At 43.5% G+C, this 21,903-nt stretch overlaps 1 protein-coding gene across 2 annotated transcripts in view; it reads left to right on the forward strand.

Moving 5' to 3' along the window:
• DENND5B (DENN domain containing 5B) overlaps window positions 1–20,107 on the forward strand; it is a 115,246-nt gene extending 95,139 nt beyond the window's left edge. For both annotated transcript variants that reach the window (XM_086755182.1, XM_086755183.1), the window contains 10 exons: window positions 449–530; window positions 5,472–5,600; window positions 6,979–7,100; window positions 8,908–9,053; window positions 10,764–10,882; window positions 12,071–12,258; window positions 13,928–14,010; window positions 14,176–14,302; window positions 15,072–15,246; window positions 16,119–20,107. In XM_086755182.1, the coding sequence (XP_086611308.1) occupies window positions 449–530; window positions 5,472–5,600; window positions 6,979–7,100; window positions 8,908–9,053; window positions 10,764–10,882; window positions 12,071–12,258; window positions 13,928–14,010; window positions 14,176–14,302; window positions 15,072–15,246; window positions 16,119–16,302 (1,355 nt within the window). In that variant the 3' untranslated portion in view covers window positions 16,303–20,107. The remainder of the gene's footprint in view (window positions 1–448; window positions 531–5,471; window positions 5,601–6,978; window positions 7,101–8,907; window positions 9,054–10,763; window positions 10,883–12,070; window positions 12,259–13,927; window positions 14,011–14,175; window positions 14,303–15,071; window positions 15,247–16,118) is intronic.
• Window positions 20,108–21,903: the final 1,796 nt, after the last annotated feature.

Genomic DNA, 21,903 nt, shown 5'->3' on the forward strand with positions numbered 1-21,903 from the left:
CTGGCTGGCAGGCACAAATTCCTGAGAGCAAAATGTGTCACCACAAAGCAGCTTGATCAGAGTAGAGGAGCACAGAAATGCGTGGCATTCTTAGCGTTGAATATGCTACTGTAGCTTAAATTTATCGTGTCCATCTCAGTTGTGAGCTTTCCATAAAAACATATTACTAATAAAACTTATCGCCGTACAGATTTATGTTAATATATTTCACATACAAAAAAGGAAGCTAAATCTCCGAGTTCAGTGCTGGATTAAGGAAGGAATAGGCAATGTATTAAGCAATTTGCATTTTGTCTGCTTCTGCATTTTCAGGGTGGAGTTAATGATAATGCACAGAAACATTGCAGTTACCAGCCACTTAAGATTGCTTTCAGCTGTATGTAAAACAAACGCGTTGCAGACCATTACTGTCATTTTGTATTAACCTCATATATTTTCTCCACTGTAGTTGCTGTTGGAACAGAAAGACGAAAGTCTGATACAGGAATTACTCTGCCTACTTTGAGGGTTTCCCTGATACAAGATATGAGGTACACAATTTGTTTGCTAAAGCGCTAATTGTGGGTTTAATTGTGTAGCATAAGGTAAAGATCCTCACTGACTCTGGGTTTACAAAGGCTAAGGAGAATTAAACCACCTCCTTAGCCTGCATTCAGATCTAGAAAGAGTTGCCTTTTTGTTTTACAGAACTTTTTGGCATGTTTAGTTGATTTATTTTAGCTAAAAGACAAAGAAAAACACACAAGTTTTACTGGATTTTTTGTTTTTCCAGGGGGGTTCTTCTAGCAATAAAGTCAATTTCTACAATAACAGCAGATATGTTTAATTCTTTGGTACTTAGAATTTGTTTCTTTTTGTTTGTTTTAAATTACTGACCAAGCAAGTACAGTTGATAGAGAAAGCAAAGGGACAAAAAAACCTGCTCGCAATGCCTGAGCAATGTTCTTTCTTTTCAGTTAGCATTTTATGGCAAATATTAATAAATGTACAGATTTAGAAATGTAATCAAACCTAGTATTTGAGTGGGTTTAAAGCTGGAATGTGAAGTAAGGGCAGGTGCTCTGTAGGAGACTACAGCCTGGCTCTGGAGAGCTTTTAGGCAGTGTTGGTTTGGAAATGGAAGGATTAGAGAGTAAGAAGATGCAGAGGTTGATGTGACAGCACCAGGCAGTTGTTCTTCCAGGCAGCTCCTTGATCAAGCCACTGCCAGGTCGGGCTGCTGTTTTGACACTTCACTTAGCATGGTGAAGGATTGCAGTGGGGTAAAAGTGCCGTGAAAAGAGGGGAGGAGTAATGCATAAAAAAATATGGCAACAAATCTTATGGTAGAAATAAGATTAATTGTAGTTAGTTCACAAAAACATGATTACAGTGATGTGATTTTTACCATGTATGTTATTACAGACTTTTTTTTTCCTGATGTGAGATCACACAGATTAGTCAGGCTTTTCTGAAAAAAATGACCGTACTTCCCATCTGCAGTGTGCAATGTTTTTTTGTTTGATGCTATGTAGTCTGAGTCTTGTGCTCTGATTTCAAAGAATATAACATGCCACGCAGGGCTAAAACGATATGCAGAAGAAGGAGGGAGAATATATACAGTGTAATTAGGAGTATAATGCCAAGAGGTCATTTTGAACACGTGTCTGTCATTTGAGCATCCCTCTCATGGGACGTGGCAGCTATTTACTTAATTCAGTCTTGTGAGGCTGACAGGCACATAGGGGGTCGGTTTGAGGAAAAGGATGAAGGAGGATCTGGAGCGGAAACTCCGTGCTGGGAAGGGATTGCCGACAGAGGAGGCTGTGTGCGCTTGCTGCTGCGTGCATGGGTTTCAACTTCCACGTACTTGCACTTGAGTAATGAAAGCCCAGCACAGATCTGAGCGCTCTTGCTTGAATCACAAGAGTGTTTCCGCTGCTTTTCAGAGAACAAGTACAGAGGCAGAACACTACCTTTTGTAATATCTTGGGTATTAGCAATAGTCCACAAACATATCTGGTCATAGAAAATGCTGGGCAGATAGTGAGTTGAATTTGTCATCCATAATCTCGTGGCATACTTTCCCCTGCTTGGAAGGAATGTTGCTTAATATTTGTTTGCACACACAGATTTGTGCTGAAGTTAAAAGGATGAGCAATTGTTAAATTGCCAGGGTTGCAGTGCTAACTGAACTAATGGCTAGAGGATTAAGCATTGCCGTAAGCGCAGCTTGTTTTTGATGGCTCGCACAAGGTTATGTAAACAACTTAAAAAGCAGGGCTGAATCACAGTCACGCTCTGAATGTGCGATGAGCTTGTGCTACAGGTAACGTGGTGTGTCCTCTGCCTCCCTCACGAAGCCAGGCATCTTAGATGTGGTAAGGAAGATGCTCAAGATGTTTATTTTGGTTCTCTGCACCGAGAGTCTCTGCGCAAGTGTGTTTGGGCTATGCCCTTCAGCCTTTCCCCCTGGGGAAGGATCTACAGCATCTTTCCCGCCCCTCTTCCAGCTCCCCAGCAGACTCCTCCTGCATGGCCTCATCCCTCAGGCACATCACTGTGTACCCAGCCGGACCAGTCAGCCTCAAGGCAGCTCCCTGAAACCTGTGGTCCAGCTGGGCTCCAGTTTCGAGTCCGTCCCCTTTGGGCAAGCCCTTCCTTGCTACCAGTGCTTGCTTTCATGCCTGTGTTGTACCTCCCCTCCCGCGGAGATGTTGCAGCGGAGGATGCGAGTCCCAGGCGTTAGGCGCACAGCAGTGATGCTTAACCTGCTGCAGTCAAAAGAAGCTGCTTTATCAAAGACAGGATGAGCTGGCATGGCTTGTTTCTGTCTGTGCTGGCACTGGGAGCATTCACACCATCCTGGGGGTTTGGCGATACTGAGCAGCTGTAACCTCTTCTGTCAGCACAGCTATTTGCAGAGGGTATATCTTGCCATACCCCAGGCTTACATTTGACAGGGAAAATAGATTTTTCTTTATTGCTAATGGGATTAAAAGCAAGTCCCAACCTAGGGAGTTGCAGTGAAATTGCTGTTCAGTGCCCTGACGAGAAGAGTTTGCTATGTGGTGGTGAGCATACAGTGCTTACACTTAGGTCACCGATAAAAATAGAGCTGTTCTGACTGTCACAACTGAGAGCAAAATAAATTTGAGTTCCTGAATGCTCTGTTCTGTAACAGTCTGCTTTTGCTGACAACAAGACTGATGACTGAATCCTTCTAATGTTTCTGGCAAGCTGCATAGTTGCAGATCCTTATTTTTCCCAAATGCGTAATTAATGCCAACGTGGTCTGAAGCAGAAACAGGCAATGAGTAGGTACAGAGCATGCACAGAATAAGGCTGAGTCCATCTGTACTTGAATCTTCTCACAGTAAAATAACACTTTCTACTCGGTGTTTCCTATTAGATATAATTCAAGCCCAGCACTGGGGGGGGGGGGAAGGGAGGGAGATGATAGTCTGTGCTTTGATTTTCCCATCTCAGAAGACTTGAAATGTCTGAAGAGAGTGTCTCAACACAATGTAGTTGAGTATAGTGCGCATCCTGTTTCTCAAGGACTCTGGATCATGTGCCCAGCTGTCTGGGCTGGAAGGTCTAATGCTGGCTGCCACGCTCTGAGCCAGGAAGGGCTTTCCAGTGCCAGGAGCAAGGCTCTCGGCAGAGATTCAGCTGGTAGGCACCACTGCTGGCAGAGGGTGGCTGCTGAGCTTGCTTATAAAGGGCAAGGACTTGTAGGTGAGTGTAGTATGCCCTCCTGGGTTTGTTTTACAGCTCACTTGAGAGTTAGTACTTCTCACCTGGTCCATCAGAGAACTATCCATGTGTCACGTTAGGAAACAGGAGGAGAGTTTTGTTTTAAAACAAAAAAAAAATTGTTTCTTTTTTTTTGCCTTCCTTTTTTTTTTTTTTAAAGAGGTTTTAAGTAACCTAGGTTTTGCTGCTGGCAAGCACTATTGCTTCTGTTGATTATTTCTTCCTGATGGTGCTTCAGATAGGAAGCCATGTGATACAGACGCCTCAGCTTAGATTGCAAAAGTAGACCTGTATTTTGAAAATTTGAGTAGGTTAGCCAGGCAGAGAACAGCGCTGCTGAGCTATGTCTGGTACCCACCTCATTAATGTAGAGCAAACATGTATTTCTGGACAGCACTCAGTTGTACTTTGTAACTTGCCCTTAACATAGCAAGGCTAGGCCTTAGGAGCTCTATAAACAAGAGGGGGGTTTTTGTTTTGTTTTTTTGGGGTTTTTTTTGGGTTTTGTTTTTTTGGTTTTTTTTGTTTGTTTTTTTTGTTTTTTTTTTTTTTTTTTTTCAAATAATGTAGAGCCTAAATATAACGCAAAGCATGCGCTTGGGTATAACAGATGGGGGGGAAAGCATGAGACAGTGAGACTATACTAGTCAACAGAAAAAGCATTAGTCGCAGCATGACTTTGTTAGATTTTCTTTGGAGTAAATATTGCCACATTCCGCATTCCCTAAGATTCAGCAGTGCACGAGGGCCTTCAAGGAAGATGTAGGAGTTGTAAATGGCAACACGAATCGGTGCAAACTTGGCTGATGGTACTTGGAGCCTGCCACCGAGGTTTGGAGGGCTGAATTGCCTGTGCACTTAACATGCAAACTGTGTGAAAATTAAGAAATTGCAGCCTTTTGTTTCCCCTGCTGGAAACTGTTACTCACTTTTCTTGCTGTTTATTTAACCAAGTGAGGGGTTTTTGGAAACAGCTTCATCCTGCCATGGCAGTTCTCTTCCTCTTCTAAAGCTCCCTGTGCTCTAAAACTAGGGTTTCTGGCACTCTCCAAACTGAAGTATGGGAAGTTTAAAAAAAGAAAAGCAAAACCATTGAAGAAAGCCCCTGTGGAACAGTTCTGCTTTCCTACAAACCAAGATTATCGCTTACATGAGGGCCTCATATCCCTGAAAATGTGATTCTGCTTGTGACTGCCTGTCACTGTTTTTCCCCAACAGTCCTCTTTTTCTCAGATTTCCCATTGCTGCTGCCATCAAGGGGTTTGCTGGAGCCTTTAGGGTAGATTGTGGTTTGGAGAAACTCTTAAGATGTGTATTTGTCCTCTGCCCACACAGACATACCCATTCATGTCAGCAGCTTGAGGGAGCGACTGTGATGTAACCAGGTCTCACAAGGTGCCTGCTTTTTTTTAAATGTTAGCAGTGTCTATGAGGACATCGACCCCAGGCAATGCAGGGGTGAGCACATCTACCCCTGATCACCTTGGCCAAGCAAATGCCGGGACAGAGAGCAGCTGATACAGGCTGTAGTGTGTCTGGGTTGCAACCTGGGGCTGCTGGGGGTCTCTGCCACGGTGCAGGGCCTTGCTGGGGGTCTCTGTCTCTAGAGGTGATGTCAGGAGATGTTTTCCAATTCAGTTGCTACATCACGCTGGATGTTGTCATTTGAAGCATGTAGTGTTTTTATGATTCATCTCTTACTCCCCCCCCCCCCCCCCCCCGACTTGTTTCAGGCATGTTCAGAACATGAGTGAGATAAAGACTGACGTGGGGCGAGCCCGAGCCTGGATAAGGCTTTCTCTGGAGAAGAAGCTTTTGTCTCAGCACCTGAAACAGCTGCTTTCCAACCAGGCACTTGCCAAGTAAGCTGGCTCTTTTTCCTAAAGCTTTGCTTTCATGTCTTCCTCAGTGGTGTGTCAAGGTGGTCTGCAGGCTTGGGGTGCAGCCAGGCACCCTTGGGTGCTGTGGTTTCTAGCTAGAAGTGGGGTAACTGGGGGAGGAGGTGCTTCACACCCAGCACCTCAGAAGTCTGGTCATCTGCCTGGAAAAACAAATCACAGTTTTCAGGAAGGAGGCATTAGGTTTTGGTCAGATCACTGCATCCACCCAAGCCACTTTGCGGCCCCTACAGCCACTATATCTTCTGCCAGTGAAGCAGCAGGGGCAGGAACGTGCCTTTCCTCACAGCAGCCCTGCATTACCTTGACTCAAGCCAAATGCAGGCATGCATCCTGACTACCGATGGGCTGGCTTAGAGGCCAGCCCTCCCAGCCACTTAGCAGCTCCCCCAGCTTTGCCTCCTTTTGCAAGAACATGCAATTAAGGATCTGCCTGTGTAGATGTTCCCTGACTTCATTTTCTTGAAGCAATGCATTTAGGAAAAAAAAAACAAACCTTATGAAAAGAAAATGTCCTAGCTATTGCACGCAGTTCTGGCTCTGGGATGAGTTACACACATGATTTATGCCAGAAGCTCCCAAATTCTCAAATCTGCTAAAGGGAAGAAAGAGGAGTAGCTGGAAGAAGTCACTTCTTGGGTGATCAGCTAACGGCATGGTGGCAGACCTGTCTTTTCCAGAAGTTTCATCTACATCTGTCTATCTAAGCAGCTTTTTGGGAGTCTGTTGCCTTCAGACTACAAGCAGTGTTGCAAGCTCTGTGCTTTCTCAGAGCGGGTCCAGGTTAACTCCTGGTGTGCCTTTGCGCCGCTTTGGGCAACTAGTGATATACATAGAATCACAGAATAGTTTGGGTTGGGAGGGACCTGAGAGAGTGGCAGAGGATCCCTTGCCGCTGCTTGGTGGCTTATCTGGTTTGGTGCCTTCTGCTTAGTTTTCTCTGTCGCAGTACGGAGCAGAAGGAAGGTTGGGTTATTGGACAAGGCTATTCTGCAGTGGGAAGATAAGGGTAAGAAATGGGGTTGCTGTATGTTGGTTCAGGTCTGCTGTCGTGAGCAGTTAGTTTATATCTCTGCTTTGCAGCAAAACCAAAACTGATCCTTTCATGACACGAACTCTGCAGCCTTGCTTTGGTAGCATGGAGCTGAGAGTGGTCTGTAAAACACTAGCGTAGAGGGTAAATGCCCCCTATGGGTTTCTAGCAGCTTGTGTTACCTGGGGAATCTCACTTTTCACACCTCCCGTGAAAATCAACACTTCATTTGGTGTTTTGAGATCCAAAACACCTTTTAAGATACATGGTGCTTTTTTAACAAGAAATCAATGTATTTGTTTCTGCCAGGAAACTTTACAAGCGTTATGCTTTCCTGCGCTGTGAAGAAGAACGGGAACAATTTCTGTATCACCTGCTCTCGCTCAATGCTGTGGATTACTTCTGCTTCACAAGCGTCTTCACCACAATCAGTGAGTTGGAGAATCAATTTTTTTCCCCCTGAATAAAAATTAGTTGCTGTCATGATTTGTAAGAGACGATGTTGCTGTAGTTGGTGGCTGAGCCCTTATCTGGAAACCTTGGTTGTTGCTGCCAATCAGGTGGGTGCTTGGTGTTGCTCTGGGAGATAAGCTGGAGAAGCAAGGTTGTGTGGGAGTGCTCTGGAGAAGAGCATTGAACAAAGGAGAGTCATCAGCAGAGTGCACTGCTGTAGCTCTGTTTTCCTCGCAGAGTTGTGTGGTCTCTTTCATCTTGCCTCCCAGCCAAGTCCTCTACATCCTCATGCTTCTTTCTGGCCTTCACTCAGCATGCGTAGAATCATAGAATGGTTAGGGTTGGAAAGGACTTTCAAAGGTCATCTAGTCCAACCTCCCTGCAAGGAGCAGGGACAACCCCGACCAGATCAGGTTGCTCAGAGCCTCATCCAGCCTGGCCTTGAATGTTTCCAGGGATGGGGCATCCTAACAACCTGTTCTCCGCAGACTGAGGAGGAAATGGAAGTCTTGGAGGATGAAATGCAAGGCACTTTGTGCTCTGCTGTATAGTTTAAATCTCTTTTTGTCTCTCCTTAAATGCCAAAAAAGATTCCCTCCCCTTTCCTCTCCTGTAAGGAGGAGAGCAGAGATTGGATCGAAATCAGAAAACGAACCTTTGTCTCTCCAGCGCTGGGCAATGCGGAGAAGGCAGGACCCCATGAGATGACCCCATTATTTGGATTCACCTTGGCAGCCCTTAGGCTTCATTTTCCTACCTGTTCCGGGTGAAGTGAATCAAGCTTTACGTGGCTGTCAAAACAGGCACTCCTTCTGCTTTTTTATGCTTTTAAAGCGCTAAATCCCCTCAGAACTAGCACAGCGCAAAGAGACTTATTCATCTCTGATTACTTTGTTTCTGCCAGGCATCCAGCTTGGCAGCTTTCCCTCGTAGGACAAGCGCTTGAAATTAGAGGGGTTTGGGGGTTTTTTGTTTTTGTTGTTGTTTTTAAGTGCAGCATCACTGCATGGCGCGCACAAAGCGATGAGGCTGGCTTATCTTAGCCAGTCAAAAAGGCATGAGGAGAAAGACTCTTGCAGAGCTAGCGCGCAGTATCCGAGTCAAATCCAAAGCGGGGTGGGTGGCAGTCGGTGCCTTAAGCAAATTTAAAAGCAAAATAATATTATTTTTTAAAGTAATATAAAATATTATATTAAATATATATAATTAAAGTGATCTTTAGTGGCGGGATGCCCCCCAGAACCTTCCGTGTGCCCCTTTTCTCCTCTCGACCTGCCGGGGGGAGGTTGGCGGGGGTGCGGGGGTGCGGCGGTGCCTTCCCGCGGTGGGGGGGGGGGTGGGGGGCGTGTCGATCCCTTTTCCCCCGGCCCTGCTGCGCGGGCGCGCGGGCGGCGGCCGGTTCTGCCGCGAGGCTGCAGCACCACCCTGCGGCGCCCCTGCCCGCCGCGCGCTTCCCGCCGCCCGCGCGCGGCCCGAGCACCTTGGCGGCAGCGCGCGGCTGCTCCTGGTCGCGGGGGGGGGGGGGGCGGGGGGGGGCGGTGCTGGCAGCAGCGCACCGGGCTGCCGCAGCTCCCCAAAAACTGTGTGTGTCCCCCCGGAGTCGCTGCCTCTCCTGGTTTGTGGCGGGCTGGCAGCGCTGCCGCCGCCTTCTGTGCGTGAGAGAGGAGGGTGCTTACCTTCAAGGGAGGCGCCTGGTTTGCTCAGAAACTGCGTTTACTGTAAGGAGGGGTGGGGGGGGGGAACCCAGTCAAGACTAACTTCTTCCCCTCCGCCCCTTCTTCTTAGTGATCCCTTACAGGTCAGTGATAATTCCCATCAAAAAACTAAGCAATGCAATAACCACATCAAACCCGTGGATATGCGTATCAGGAGAACTGGGAGATACAGGCGTAATGCAGATTCCTAAAAACCACCTAGAAATGACATTTGAGGTGAGTACGTGCTCTTTACGTTGTACCCTTCGATTTGAAACATGCTTCCAAATGAACATTAATTCAGTGAGGGTTTATTGTCTTAACATCACAGCATTTCAGATTCTGTCCAGGTTTTCAAGGTCGCAAAACAGTGCTGCCTGCCCCTCCTCTGCTAGATGAAGGTTTCCTGTGAGCACTTCCACTTTTAACCACAGGCTCCACTGCTGTCCCAGCCCAGGGCTCCTCTTCTCACCTCACCAGTCTATTTCCACATCTCGTTCCCCTCCACATCTGCTTGCCTCATTTCCCTTGCAGGGCTCTTTTCTGACTCCTCATTTCCTTTCCAAATTTCTTTTCCCTTCTTTCAATCTGTATTCCCACTTACCACCACACAGGTCCCTTTCTGCCTCTGGCCAGTCCCAAATTTCTTCTCCTCCTCCAGCTCCTTGTCTGACATTGCAGCTTTCCTTGCAGCCAGCCAGTCTAACCCCTCAGGCTCTTTAACTTCCCAGCTTCAGGTGCTACCCCCAGCAAACCACAGAGCTGCGAATCCCCATCGGGCTCTCTTCTCTGTGCTTTCTGTGGTTTTCTCTTTGCATTTGACTACTCGGCATTCCCCTCTACTTTCCCACCCATCAATTACAGGTTGGCTTGGTGCCACCTCAAAGCAGCTGCTAGCGGGAATTGCAGGGAAAGCCCCTTTAGGCTTCTATAGCTCCAGGCTGTACCATATCCAGTAAGGAGTGATTTTGTAGGAAAAATCTGCTGCTAAAATTGAAGTTGCATCCGTTGAGCATATGCAGACTGAGCTTCAACAAGAGTAAAAAAAAAAAAAAAAAAAAATCCCTCTTGCCAAATATAGGTAGATTTTAACAGAGATAGAGAGGATATTTTCATGATACAATGGCTGCTTCTCATTCAGAGATTCAGAGTATTTTGTAGAAAAGATTTCCAGGTTTCTAACAAGCAAAATAACATATTTAGACATTTATAAGGACTATGCTAACATGGTTCTGGAACACTCCTTTGGCTGAAGCTTTCCTAAAATATTAACTTGGGTAGCTACCCACTATGGAAAATGTCAGCCCAAGCTGCTTGTTTGTCAGTATTAGAAGCAATGAAAACCAAGGTCTTGCAAGGAAGTGTTTAGGTGATGTTAATGGATGTTGCTGCCAGCCCCACCTACAGTTACGTATTACACTGGAATTCACGGTCTCTTATTCTGTCTCTTTGTGATGTTGAGAGTCTCGTGTAAGTGATTTTTTTTGCCTTGCTCAACAATAAGCAAATCGATCTTCAAAAATAATAAAGGATCTAGGGACTGCTTCATAGTGTAGAGTGAGTCAACTGAAGGTTAGTGTGTGCAAAATGCATTTTTTATATGTTTGTACTGAAGATTTCTTCTACAAAACCACACCTTTTTATCACCTTATCTCAGAAATTTGTAATTAACACTTTTCAGAAATACTCAGAGTGAGTACTCACAACAAAGAATGTAATGTCTTCACAAGCTTTTTAATAGTTTTATTTCACGTTATTTCTTTTCTCCTGTGTTAAAATAATTATTCTGCTTTTCAAAACTCTGCACGTTTTGGTGAAAATACTTGCTGCAGAAATCAAAGGAAACTGAATACAAACATACATTTGAGACCATATGTGTGCATGTGGGGCGGGGGTGTGTGTTGTCTGTTGTTTTTTAAATTAAGTAAAAACTGTTATTCATTTCAGTGCCAGAATTTAGGGAAGCTGACGACCGTTCAGATTGGTCATGACAACTCAGGGCTACTAGCCAAGTGGCTGGTTGATTGTGTCATGGTCAGAAATGAAATAACAGGACACACATACAAGTAAGCAACAAGTTTTAATTTTCTTTGTCTGAAATTCTTACTTGTTAAATCTAGAGAAAACAAGAAGGCATTCATCTTCTCCTCAGTTGATGGAGCACTGTGGGCTGATTTGGGTACCCAGTAGGGTTGGGTTGGTCTCCCCTACCTCCAGTTCTCTCATTTCAGAAGCTCTATTTGAAGTCAAATAATCTGATAATTATTAAATGAGACTTGTACATAGGATTTTCTTTTGCAGTCTGGGTACTTTTAAAGTGATTAATGTGTTTGTGTCTAATTATTAAGCCTCTTGATTTAAAGTAGCATGGTAAAATTGTGCACAAATGAACTCTTTAAACTTCCAAGAGCTGGAATGATAGTTTAGGGCAAATTTTTGGTTTCTTCTACTTCTTTTAAAAAATATTCAAATGTCTAAGTACTATAACAAATGTACAGAAACCTGTATTACAAGAAAATAAAAGGTTTTGATGATTTCTTAATCTACAAAGAGATTTGACACAAGAGGTGTCAAAATGATCTCCTAATTCATCACTGGTTTTACAAAACATCTGGCTAAGGAAACCTAATTTTTTTTTTTTTTCTTCTAAATGTGGACTTGGAAAACTATAATTCAGAGAGGTGAGCTCCAGAGCTCAAGGTTGGCCACAGCATATGTGGGGAAAGTAGGAGGAAATGGAGTACAAGCACTGGGGGTATGGACATGTGCATGGATTTCATTAGGACTGTGGATGGGGTCCAAAAGTACAGCAACAAAATGTGACATGAGGTTGGAGTACAAGGAGACGTCACCGCTTCAGTTGGGTGGGAGTTCTCTGTGGGGATTGAATTGTTAATCATCACAATGTTTTTAAAGGCTAAATATCAGTTGTGGTTGCAAGTGAAAAATAACTCGACAGAAATCAACATGTGGCTCATGAAATACAGTATAACACTTTGTTGTTCCGTGCTTTCATGCAAGCTTTGCATATTTCATTTTTCCTAAGGATGGAGGTGAATGTAGTTGTCTGGTTTGGTCCTCTCAGTTGTGGTGCAGGGGATGCTGCCTGCTAAGTTCTGGTTTGTGAAAAGTTTCTGGCTACAGGATATTCCTTGCCCATTAGCAGTGTTTATAGGTGCTAGCCGTCCCTCTAGCTTTGAGATCAAGTAGACTGTTTGTGTGGCTGACCTGTGCTTGTGCTGGCTGTGCGGCAGGTTTCCCTGCGGACGATGGCTGGGAAAGGGTGTTGACGATGGCAGTTTAGAGCGAATACTCATTGGAGAGCTGGTGTCCTCCACGTCTGATGAAGAGCTGGGAAAGCAGTGCCGTACCCCACCCCAGCAGAAATCTCCTACCACAGCTCGACGACTGAGCATCACTTCCCTCACAGGGAAGAACACCAGTAAGTCCTTTCGTCCTTTCCTTTCTCCTCAGGGCCCTAGACAAGGGGCCACCAACTGCTGAGAAATAAAGCTGCTGTGAACAGGAGAGCTCCTGCTGAAGTAAGGTTTGGTGCAGGAGAACAGCCATGAGCTTATGAGCGTTTCCTCTCCCTGTTTGTGTGTCTGTAGCTTGCTCTGTGACTGTACACAATTGCCTCTTTCAATGTCCCCATTTGACAGCTGAGAGAGAATAACCTGTTTCTTGGAGCATAGAGATATGAGGTGCGGGAGGAGGAAGCAGCGGAGTTTGCGGTAGCTGATGCTGCTCAGCTTCCTGGCTGACTTTGCAGATGGTGGGAAAACAGTCCTCTCTGGAGGGCAGTTCAAAGCCTGATGTGCATGCTGTGAACTGCCTTCTGGCGGACTTCATCACCAGGGGAAACCTAGGGGACATCAACTTCACGCCTCTAAAATTAGCTTTTGTGAGTAACTGCACGTAGCTCCATCATGGCACAGGAGTGTAAGAGCCACGTAAGACGTTCTCTGCAAAAGCATACAGATGAGCAGAGTGTAGATCCTGCTCATAAATCTGCTCAGCTCTGGTACAATTAGAGGACATTACTGCTGGAATGTCAAGCAAGGAAAGATTAGCCTTCAAGAGTAATGTAGCATTTAAAAACCACTGCAGCTCTTCGCGTTTCTGAGTCCATATTAGCTGGAGGAGTGGGCACCAGAACTACTTGCAGAGCATTTTCTTAGGTCTAAGAACACTAAGGGTAAATAAATCATCTGTCTTGTGAGCTACATAAGCCTCTGTTAGACCTGTCAAAGACTGTGGAGCTCATCATGTACTGAAATGATACTGAATTACTCTATGCATCCAAAATAATAATTGTAGGACAAACTGATAGCAACCTACGTGTGTCTGAAAAACTAGAGAGGATTCATAGAAGAGCCATGAAAATGACTGAAGTTTGGAAAATATATGCTTAAAATGTGACTTTAAAAGTTCAGTCTGTTTTAATCAGAAAATGAATGAAGGGCTAGATAATTTTCTGCAGGTACCTGCATAGGAAGATGAGATGGTAGCAAGTGGAGGCATAGCATGATTCAGTAGCAGAGGCATATACAGCTAAACAGATTCAGAGCAGAAACATGGCATACATTCTAGCACTTGAAGGTAATTTACTCTTGGAACCATTAATAAGGAATATTCTCTGCCTGTGGCCCCTCACACTGCTGCAATGACTAGACATCTCCCTGAAATAGCTTCTTGTTTTGGCTCAGTAAAACATCGTGGGTTCAAGTCAGGAATTAGTGACTGCTGGGTTTTCTGGCCTGTGCCACATAGAAGTGAATCAAACAACTGGGCTACAAACTTTGAGCCCATGTCTCTTTGTGTGAGAGTTGCTGTACTTTATGGGATGAGCGAGATGTGATTAACTCAAATAAAATATTTATTAAGCCAGATCCTTGGGTTGTGCATTTTTAAGTAGGGCAATTTATTTGACTATTCCAGGGTTGCTCATCAGTTGCTTGTAATTAAGGCTCAGGTTTACAGACAAATGATTGCCTGAACTCTGTTAAAGATACAGAATGATTGCTGTGGTTGAAGCTAGTCATCATGAGAATTTGGTGAATGTTTTGAAGTTGTTATCTTCAGCTAGTATGCTCTCCATCCTTTCACAGAGCCTAATGCGGGACAGATCCAAGAGGGAATCGGGGAAGCTGTAAACAACATTGTGAAACATTTTCACAAGCCAGAGAAAGAGGTACTTCCTACTTTTCATTACTTGCTTGGTATCTACAATGCATGTAAATATTTCTATAAGCAGAAATGGAATTGAAGTACCAGTAGAGATTCTTAACCTTTAGATTTTAAGCTTCTGGCATACAAACAAGGCAAGTTGTACTTACAGACTCTCCCTTTCCCACAGAGAGGGAGCCTTACCATTCTGTTGTGTGGAGAAAACGGTCTGGTCGCAGCACTGGAGCAGGTCTTCCACCATGGATTCAAATCAGCTCGCATTTTTCATAAGAATGTCTTCATCTGGGATTTCATAGGTAAGCTGGTATGGAGGCAGAAGGAGAAGAAAGATGAGGGCAAAATGACAACTCATGCACAGACCTCGGATTCTCGTCAGCTAGGGTGCCATTTGTTCCTGCCTAACACCTGCTCCAGGTTGCTTAAAGTCAATGAGAAACTCTAAATAAGGGATGAGTGTGAATCTGCAGAAACTTAAGAGCACTTCAAATTCTAGTCATTTATTCATAGATGAATGTTCAAACAGCTGCTTTTTTACCCAGAAAGAAGATAGGCTGGAGCTTGGGGTAGAGTAGCAATTAGATGTAAGTGGGAGAGCTGGGAACAGGCAGGGAGTGAAAGGTTTAGAATTTCTAGTTGTTCGGGTACCCTTCTAATCACTGCACTGGTCTTCTGGTGATGCTTATCCAAAGGCCTATGTTGCGGTAATTTAAAAAGTACTTCTTCCCTTAAAACATGTTCCCAAGTTGAGATACTTGGCCTGAGGATAAGTGCTTACTCAGAAAAGGTGAAAAATCAAAGCTGATGGTATCATTTACAATGAAACCATTGATAGGTACTCTGGTGCGGCTCCTTGATGTTACCTAACTGTAGTAGACATCAGCCAGTCTGCTGACTGCTGCTGAAGGTGGAGATCTCCACCTACCTATGGTCTTCAGAGTGAGGAATCCGTATTTAAACTGTGCAATAACTCTTGGCAGGCTGTTTTTTTTAAGGATTCCCTTGTGCAATTCTGTGTCACAATGAAGTACTTCTGCTCACTGGGTTCTGATTTTCTCCCCACCACAGAGAAAGCTGTTGCTTATTTTGAAACCAGTGACCAGATTGGAGACAACGAGGAGGCCCTTTTGCTTCAGAGATCTTCATGCAAAACCTTCTGTCATTATGTGAATGCCATCAATACAGCTCCGAGAAACATTGGAAAGGACGGCAAATTCCAAATTCTGGTTTGCCTCGGGACAAGGTACCTGACTGCTCTTTGTTATGTGTGTCCTCTTGCATTAGACTAGAAGAATATTTTTAGATCATTGTTATTACCTTTAGCTTTCCATTTTAAGACCTCTCATACCTATCTGTTATCCAGTACCTATTTTAGGCAGCTTTAATACTACATGAAGAATTGGAGCGAAGAAGCAGTAATGATACATGGCAAGTGTCTAAACTGCTAAAAATCTTTTGAGCTCTTTTATAACTGTTAGCTTGACAGTCATATGTATTAAATCTGTCTTGAAATTGTGTTTTTGGTGAAGTGCTGACTTTGTGAATGCAGAGTTCCTTTGTAAGAGCTGGTGCATTTCTGAATCCTCATTGAATCACTTTGCCTATGAAAATGGGATGTCTGTTACAAATTTGACAAAACTATTCTAGATGAATCTTTCTTTCTTAATAGGATGCTTTCTGTTTTGTGCTTGGGGAGAGGCAAAGGGCGGAGGCTTAGTTGTGTTTTGAAGGGTAGAAATTGGTGTGTCTAGAAATAAGTACCATTTCTGTCTTGTCTGTCTGGATACATGGAAAACCAGTTGGAAAATAGTCTGTTGGTTTTTTCCTGAATTTTACTTTCCCTGTTTCTGATCTGAAAGTGTTGCTGAATTCTTCCAAAGTCAATTTTTCAATTGTACTGATATCTTTCCATCTTCACACCTACAGTGTATTCAGTTATCTGTATTTTACTAACAAAGTCAAGGGTGATGATTACACAGGAAACTTTCATGTGCAAACAATATGCATCACCTGCAAAAAGAGGCTGCATGTTTTGGGTTGTGTTCTTGGAGAAGAATTGCAGTTTGAGATCTGTTGTACTTGCTGCTAAGACAATTCCTTTCATCCCCCGTGCAGGGACCACTTGCTCTCTCAGTGGATCCCGTTGCTGGCAGAGTGCCCGCCCATTACAAGGATGTATGAGGAGAACGCTCTTCTACGGGACCGCATGACTGTCAACTCCCTTATCCGAGTCCTACAGACATTGCAAGACTTCAACATCATCCTAGAAGGATCACTTATTAAAGGAGTGGATGTTTAGCATGGCTTTGCTGAGAACTTCATTATTCCTTTCGCAAGCAAGCAAACCACAATTGGAGACCTGTCAGGACTTGAATGCGATGGTAGTGCACCACTGTAAGGCAAAGCTGCCGGTTGAAGCGGGAGCGGGAAGCCCAGTTTGTACCCGATGGGGACTGTCCTCTAAAGCTGCAGAAAGCTAAGATGCAGTATTGTAGTTTATTTGAAACAGAAATTTAGTATAAAATAGAGTATTTTCATGTGTTAGATGTGTGTAAATATGCTATCTTCTTCAAGAAATTATATTACTCTAAGAAATTTTTCTTAGACTGAATGTCCTTGTTCTGACTACTTGTAGCTTAAACCCAGGGGACGGCCTGTGGGGAGGGAAGAACCGAGGTGGGAAGGGATGCCGCTACTTGCTTGAAAGGAAGAAGCCAATCAATGTGTAAATACAGCGCAAACTCAGCAGGGCTTTTTTCAGGTATTGCAAATTAATACAGCAAATATCCTTATGTAGCCATTGTGATTTGTCTCACTCTTGGAAATGTTGTAAGCATATGCTGTTTTGCCCTACTGTAAAACAGTAGGTTTTTGTTTGTTCGAAGACTCAGTGCTTCCCGTGCATGGAAGTTGTGAGTCATCATTTTTTCTGTAAGGTCTTTTGTGTCACTTCTGTTGATCCCCAGAAGGGGAGACAAGTGTTGAAATGATTAAACACTGGAGAGGAGGACTGCTGTCAGCCTTGGAGTTTGAGAGTATGAGACACCTGTTCAAGCAGTGCTGCTGCAGCCTCGGGTGGGGAATGATGGCTTGCTTGACTCGCTCGGTGTGTCCCTTGCCTGTCTAGATGTTCTGATGATTCCCCCTCGCCCTCAGCCAGTTTGTGTTGTGGATGACTTTTTTTTTTTCCACGTTGAGGAATTTGGTTCATACCAAATTCTTGCTGTACTTGAGAAGAATCATTGCTGTAGAGCCACAAACACCAATGTTGCTGTGCTACTGAACTGTATCAGCTGGTTTTGAAATGCTGACAGGTTGTGAGTCTTCCTTTATCCCACAGAATGAGTGTTCCTAGGAAGCACAGGATCTTTTAATTTTTTTTTTTTCTTAAATTATCAGGCTACAAAAAAAAAAAAAAGAATTAAGCAAATGGAGGAAAAAAAAAAGAATCTCACTTTGGTATTTTGAGGCTCCTCTCCTACACTCTTTCCAGTTAATGTGTTAGTAATACAGCATATATATAGATACAGCTCTTGAAGAGGAACCAGGAGCAACTGAAATCCTATACGCTAAAAAATTAACAATAGATTAAATTAAAATAATCTTGTGGATACCATGCAGCAAATACGGAGTGTATTTTCTGTTCTTGTGGATGGGAGTTGGAAGGACCTGAGGGCATAGTTAGCTTCATCTGGTGTTAGTTTTTGGAGGTTAGTTTAAATACAGGTGTTTGTTTTCACTTGTTTATTCCCTATAATCTTGACCATTTTATCAGTGGGTTTCTGTGGATGTCTTGCTGTCAGCCGTGGCTTGGGAAAGGCCCCTAACTGGTACTGTAAGTGTATGGCCTTGCACTGTCCTCTCAGGTGGCATTAGGAGGGACTTGGGAATGGTGGGCAGTAGCAGGTCGCAGTATAGCGTGCACGTGGTGGAGAGAGGGATGAGAGCTAAGGTAAAGGAAAGAGGATGAAAATTAGGGTTTGCTTTCTCACCTGCCTTTTTTCAAGCTTCTCTTCTTTCCTGTGGTTCTTCTGCTGTCCAGTTCTTATAACAGCACTCGCTTTAGTGTCAAAGTTTTCACGTCATGTTCCCAGCCAGAAGAAAACTCTTCATGTGACTTTGGTTCATTAGAAGGGAGAGTTTTATGTTACAGAAGTTTTTTTGTTTCTAAGAAAGAAGTAAAGTAATGCTGTCAGGGAGTCGTTGACTTTAATGAGGGTTCCAGCTTTTAATAGCTGTTCTTTCCTCCTGGGCTTGTACTTCCTTAAACTGACTAAACTCATGCCAAATACTGTAGGCAGCACTGCCATGTCACTGCTGCGGGTGTGAGTAACTAACGTAAAGGCTGTGAATGGTGTCATGAGTTAGTAGCCAGAGCCCGCGGCTGTGTGACATCTCTCTTATGTTTCCAGAAATGTGAAATTTGGGGTGTTAGGGTTTTCTGTGTGATCAGGCAAGTCTGCTTAAAGTCAGCAGAAGATGCATGACAACTCTTCATCACCAATTGAAAATGCGTCCCTAGTACTTAACTCTATCAGTAAATAACACATTTAGCACCAGAAACCATGTGGTGGCATTATTTGGTAATGACTGCTTAGCATGTTTTGATTTCTATTACAGCTCAAGCCTTTCATGCCTAATGACTGCTATACGTGATCTTTTCACGCCCAACCCAGTCTAAGTGACTTTCATTTTACTGAAATTAATAACCTCTTTAGTCCTTGGATTTCTTTGCAGCAGCATCCACATTTGCTAGCTGGATATTTCTCCAAAGTATACTGCTGCATACTTCTCCAAAGACTATTTATGACTGAAGCAGTCATAAGATTCATCCAACATGACACGGGCTAAGTGCAAGCAGCATAAAGTAGAAATGCGGGCACCTCTAAAGGTCAAGCTTAGATGCATAAACCGCACACAGAGAAAAGGGCAATAACTACATAAAGTCTTTCTTAGTTAAAATAAGTCAAAACCTGAGAAATTTTAAAATTCAAAACAGGGCCTTCCCGCATTTCAAACGAAGTTAGGGAACTTTTAGCACTTAACACAACTTCATGTCAGCTTTTTTAGCAAGTGTTGACTTGTTTGGTTTTGTCAGGTTTCACATCATACTAGTAATAATACAATAAAAGTAATGTATGTCTAATATTTCCTTGTAGGCAATAAAGCACCCTAAGATATGTCAAAAGGGGCACAGCTGAGTGCCTCAGATTCCTAGAAGACTAGTTATTTGACAGCCTTGGGAGGACGGTTCTTTCTAGTGAATTTTTATTCTACCATGTATGATTTTATTTTTTGTTTAGTAGACTACTTTTGTTTATTGGAAACTGTGAGGTTTTTTCTGTAAAGTTTACAGAAATCATTCTACCCACTAGAATGGTGAGAAACCCGTCAGGATTCTTCTAAGCTAACACAGTTTTTATTTCAGTGTTAAAGCACCTTCATGGGTTGAGAAAGGGAACCTTGGAAAAGACCAAAGCTCTCTGGTATCTTTTTTTTTTTTTTTTTTTTTTTAAAAACAAACAAACAAAAAAATCTCCTATCCAATACCCATCTGCAGATGTCTAAGTTTGCATAGTCCTGTTGTACTAACATCCAGCATGGTAACTTGAGGGAGTCAGAGAATCAAATGCCTCACTGTACAAAATATGTATTTATAATTCTCTGAAACGAATGAAATTTTACTGTTAAGTGAAAAATCTACTCATGTTTATTCCGAGTCGGTTTGTATAATTAGATATCATTGTTCCAAAATGTCTTTTTAGAATAGTTGCGCGATGGCATATTTGAGAAAATTCCTTCTTTCAATCAAATGAAGGTGCGCATCTTAAGGGGAAATATTGTGTGTTACACTTGAAATGTACAAATGTGCCCTGTATAGCTTAAAATGATCCTTAAATGTCTCCATTAAGTATATTTTGTCTTTACATTATCACTAACTGAATAAGAACTGGATTATTTTCAAGACAACATTAGTAAAAGTATTGTTATATCAAGCACTTTAACATACATATCACAAACTGACATGGGTTTTTCAGGTTTTGAAGTACATTGAAATACGGCTTTTCATGCTATGTCCTTTACAAATAAAACTGTGAGAATAATGCTCGGTGTCACTTTCTTCTTGCAGAGGAACCGAGAGATTCGAGTCTCAAACCGAAGAGCTGATCTGAACCTGGAGGGCATGTTTCATGAAGGGAACAAGTCGAACAAAATAATTCAGCTGATAGTGAGTCCTGGTATTGGGAACTTGCTGGAGCAGAGAGCGGGAGAAGAGGGCCTGAGGGTCTGCTCTCAAAACCTGCCCTTCTGCCTCCCCTGGCACAAAAGTCTGACTGTGCCAAGCCTGCCCAGCTCTTCATTTTCAAGGCTTAGGTGGAAAGCCTGGCTGATTGAAGGGAAGAACTGGGATCACAGTGAAGTTCAGCTCTTAGCAGCATGGCATTTGCTAGGCAGCCTGGGTTGCTTTCCCTTACTATCTGAAGCGCATGGGGAGGAGTGGGGAGAAGGGAGGTGGGATCCTGTTGGCAGCAAAATGGGAAGCATGGGATTAACTGCAGCCAAGGGTCTCTTTCCTCTTTTCACGTGGGTTGCTCTGATATTTGAACTTGGGCTTAAAAAGCTGGAATGAAACTCATGCCCTCCAGTCTGTCAGGCAGTATGTCCCATAAGAAGAGACTGATAGAGAAGAGAGAGATGCGTGCTAGCAACAAAAAAAAAGGTGCAAAGAATGATAGTGGAATGCCCTGCTTAGTAATTAAAGGCTTTTCTAACTTGGACTGGGTTTTCAGAAGTTTCCCCCACCCTGTCCCTCCCAGCTCTAGCTCTGCTAGAACTGGCAAAAGTATGACAATTTTTGAAAACTGCATACTTGAAATGCAGTTCCCTGCGTGTGTGCATGCATGGTGTGTGTGAGGTGGGGCATGTTGGTTCACTCATTTTAATTCCTGGTTTTGAATAAGGCAGAGAATCTCAGGAGAGGACTGAAAGTCTCAGAGCCTGGGACCATATATGTGGAAATCCTGAAGTACATCGTTTGATGATACTGAAGTTTATCAACAGCGTAGCAGCAAATTATAGGATCCTGTAAATGTGAATAAAATCCATAGAGCTGCTTGTGGTCAAATTTCAATAGGAGGCGTGGCCATACTTAATACACCTCCTTATGAAATGTGTATGTAAAGTAGAGATAGTAGCATCTGACATCTTAAAGGCAGTAAGTACGTGAAGTAAAGCAGGACTAAACTTGTCCAGATGAGGAAGTGCAAATAACCTCTTCTCCACTGCACTGTTGTTGATGTGATCTGGGAACACTACAGTGTTTTTTTGGGGGGGTTTTTTGTTTTGTTTTGTTTTTTTTTTTTGCAAAGGGTCAGTAGAAGAAAAATATCAGAGAAAACTTGCACAGGTAAGAGTTGAAATAGCTCATTGATCTGGTTTGTTCTTTTCCAGCCTTTCAGGTAAGCTTGTTGGAACTACCTGTGCTGAAGTTGAGTGGAGCTGCTTCCCTGTCTGTCACCCCATCAGCACAGAGGTTGAGGCTCCTGTCATTGCAGTTGGGGAGCATTTCATTGCTGACATTCTTATTTTCTCTCCTGCTCTTCCATCAGACACGTATTGTTATAAGCTGGTTTGAGCTCAGCACAGGATGTGAAGGGAATGGGAAAACTTCTGTACAGGTCTGCTCTCCGGTGACTGGTTAAGGTAACCTATCTGCCGAAGCCTCTGCGAAGCTGGTTTGTCAGTAGAAAGCTGTAGCTCTGCAGGAAAGCTTGATGCTTTAATAGGCCCATCTGTATTCCCCGCAGACCTCACACGGTATCTCAGCTCCTCTGAAAGAACTTCTGTCAGAAGAGGATGTGACCAGATAAATTATTTTCTCCTGTAACCAAGCCTACCT

This window comes from Chlamydotis macqueenii, chromosome 1 (assembly GCF_036417535.1).
Source record: "Chlamydotis macqueenii isolate bChlMac1 chromosome 1, bChlMac1.mat, whole genome shotgun sequence".
Taxonomy (NCBI): domain Eukaryota; kingdom Metazoa; phylum Chordata; class Aves; order Otidiformes; family Otididae; genus Chlamydotis; species Chlamydotis macqueenii.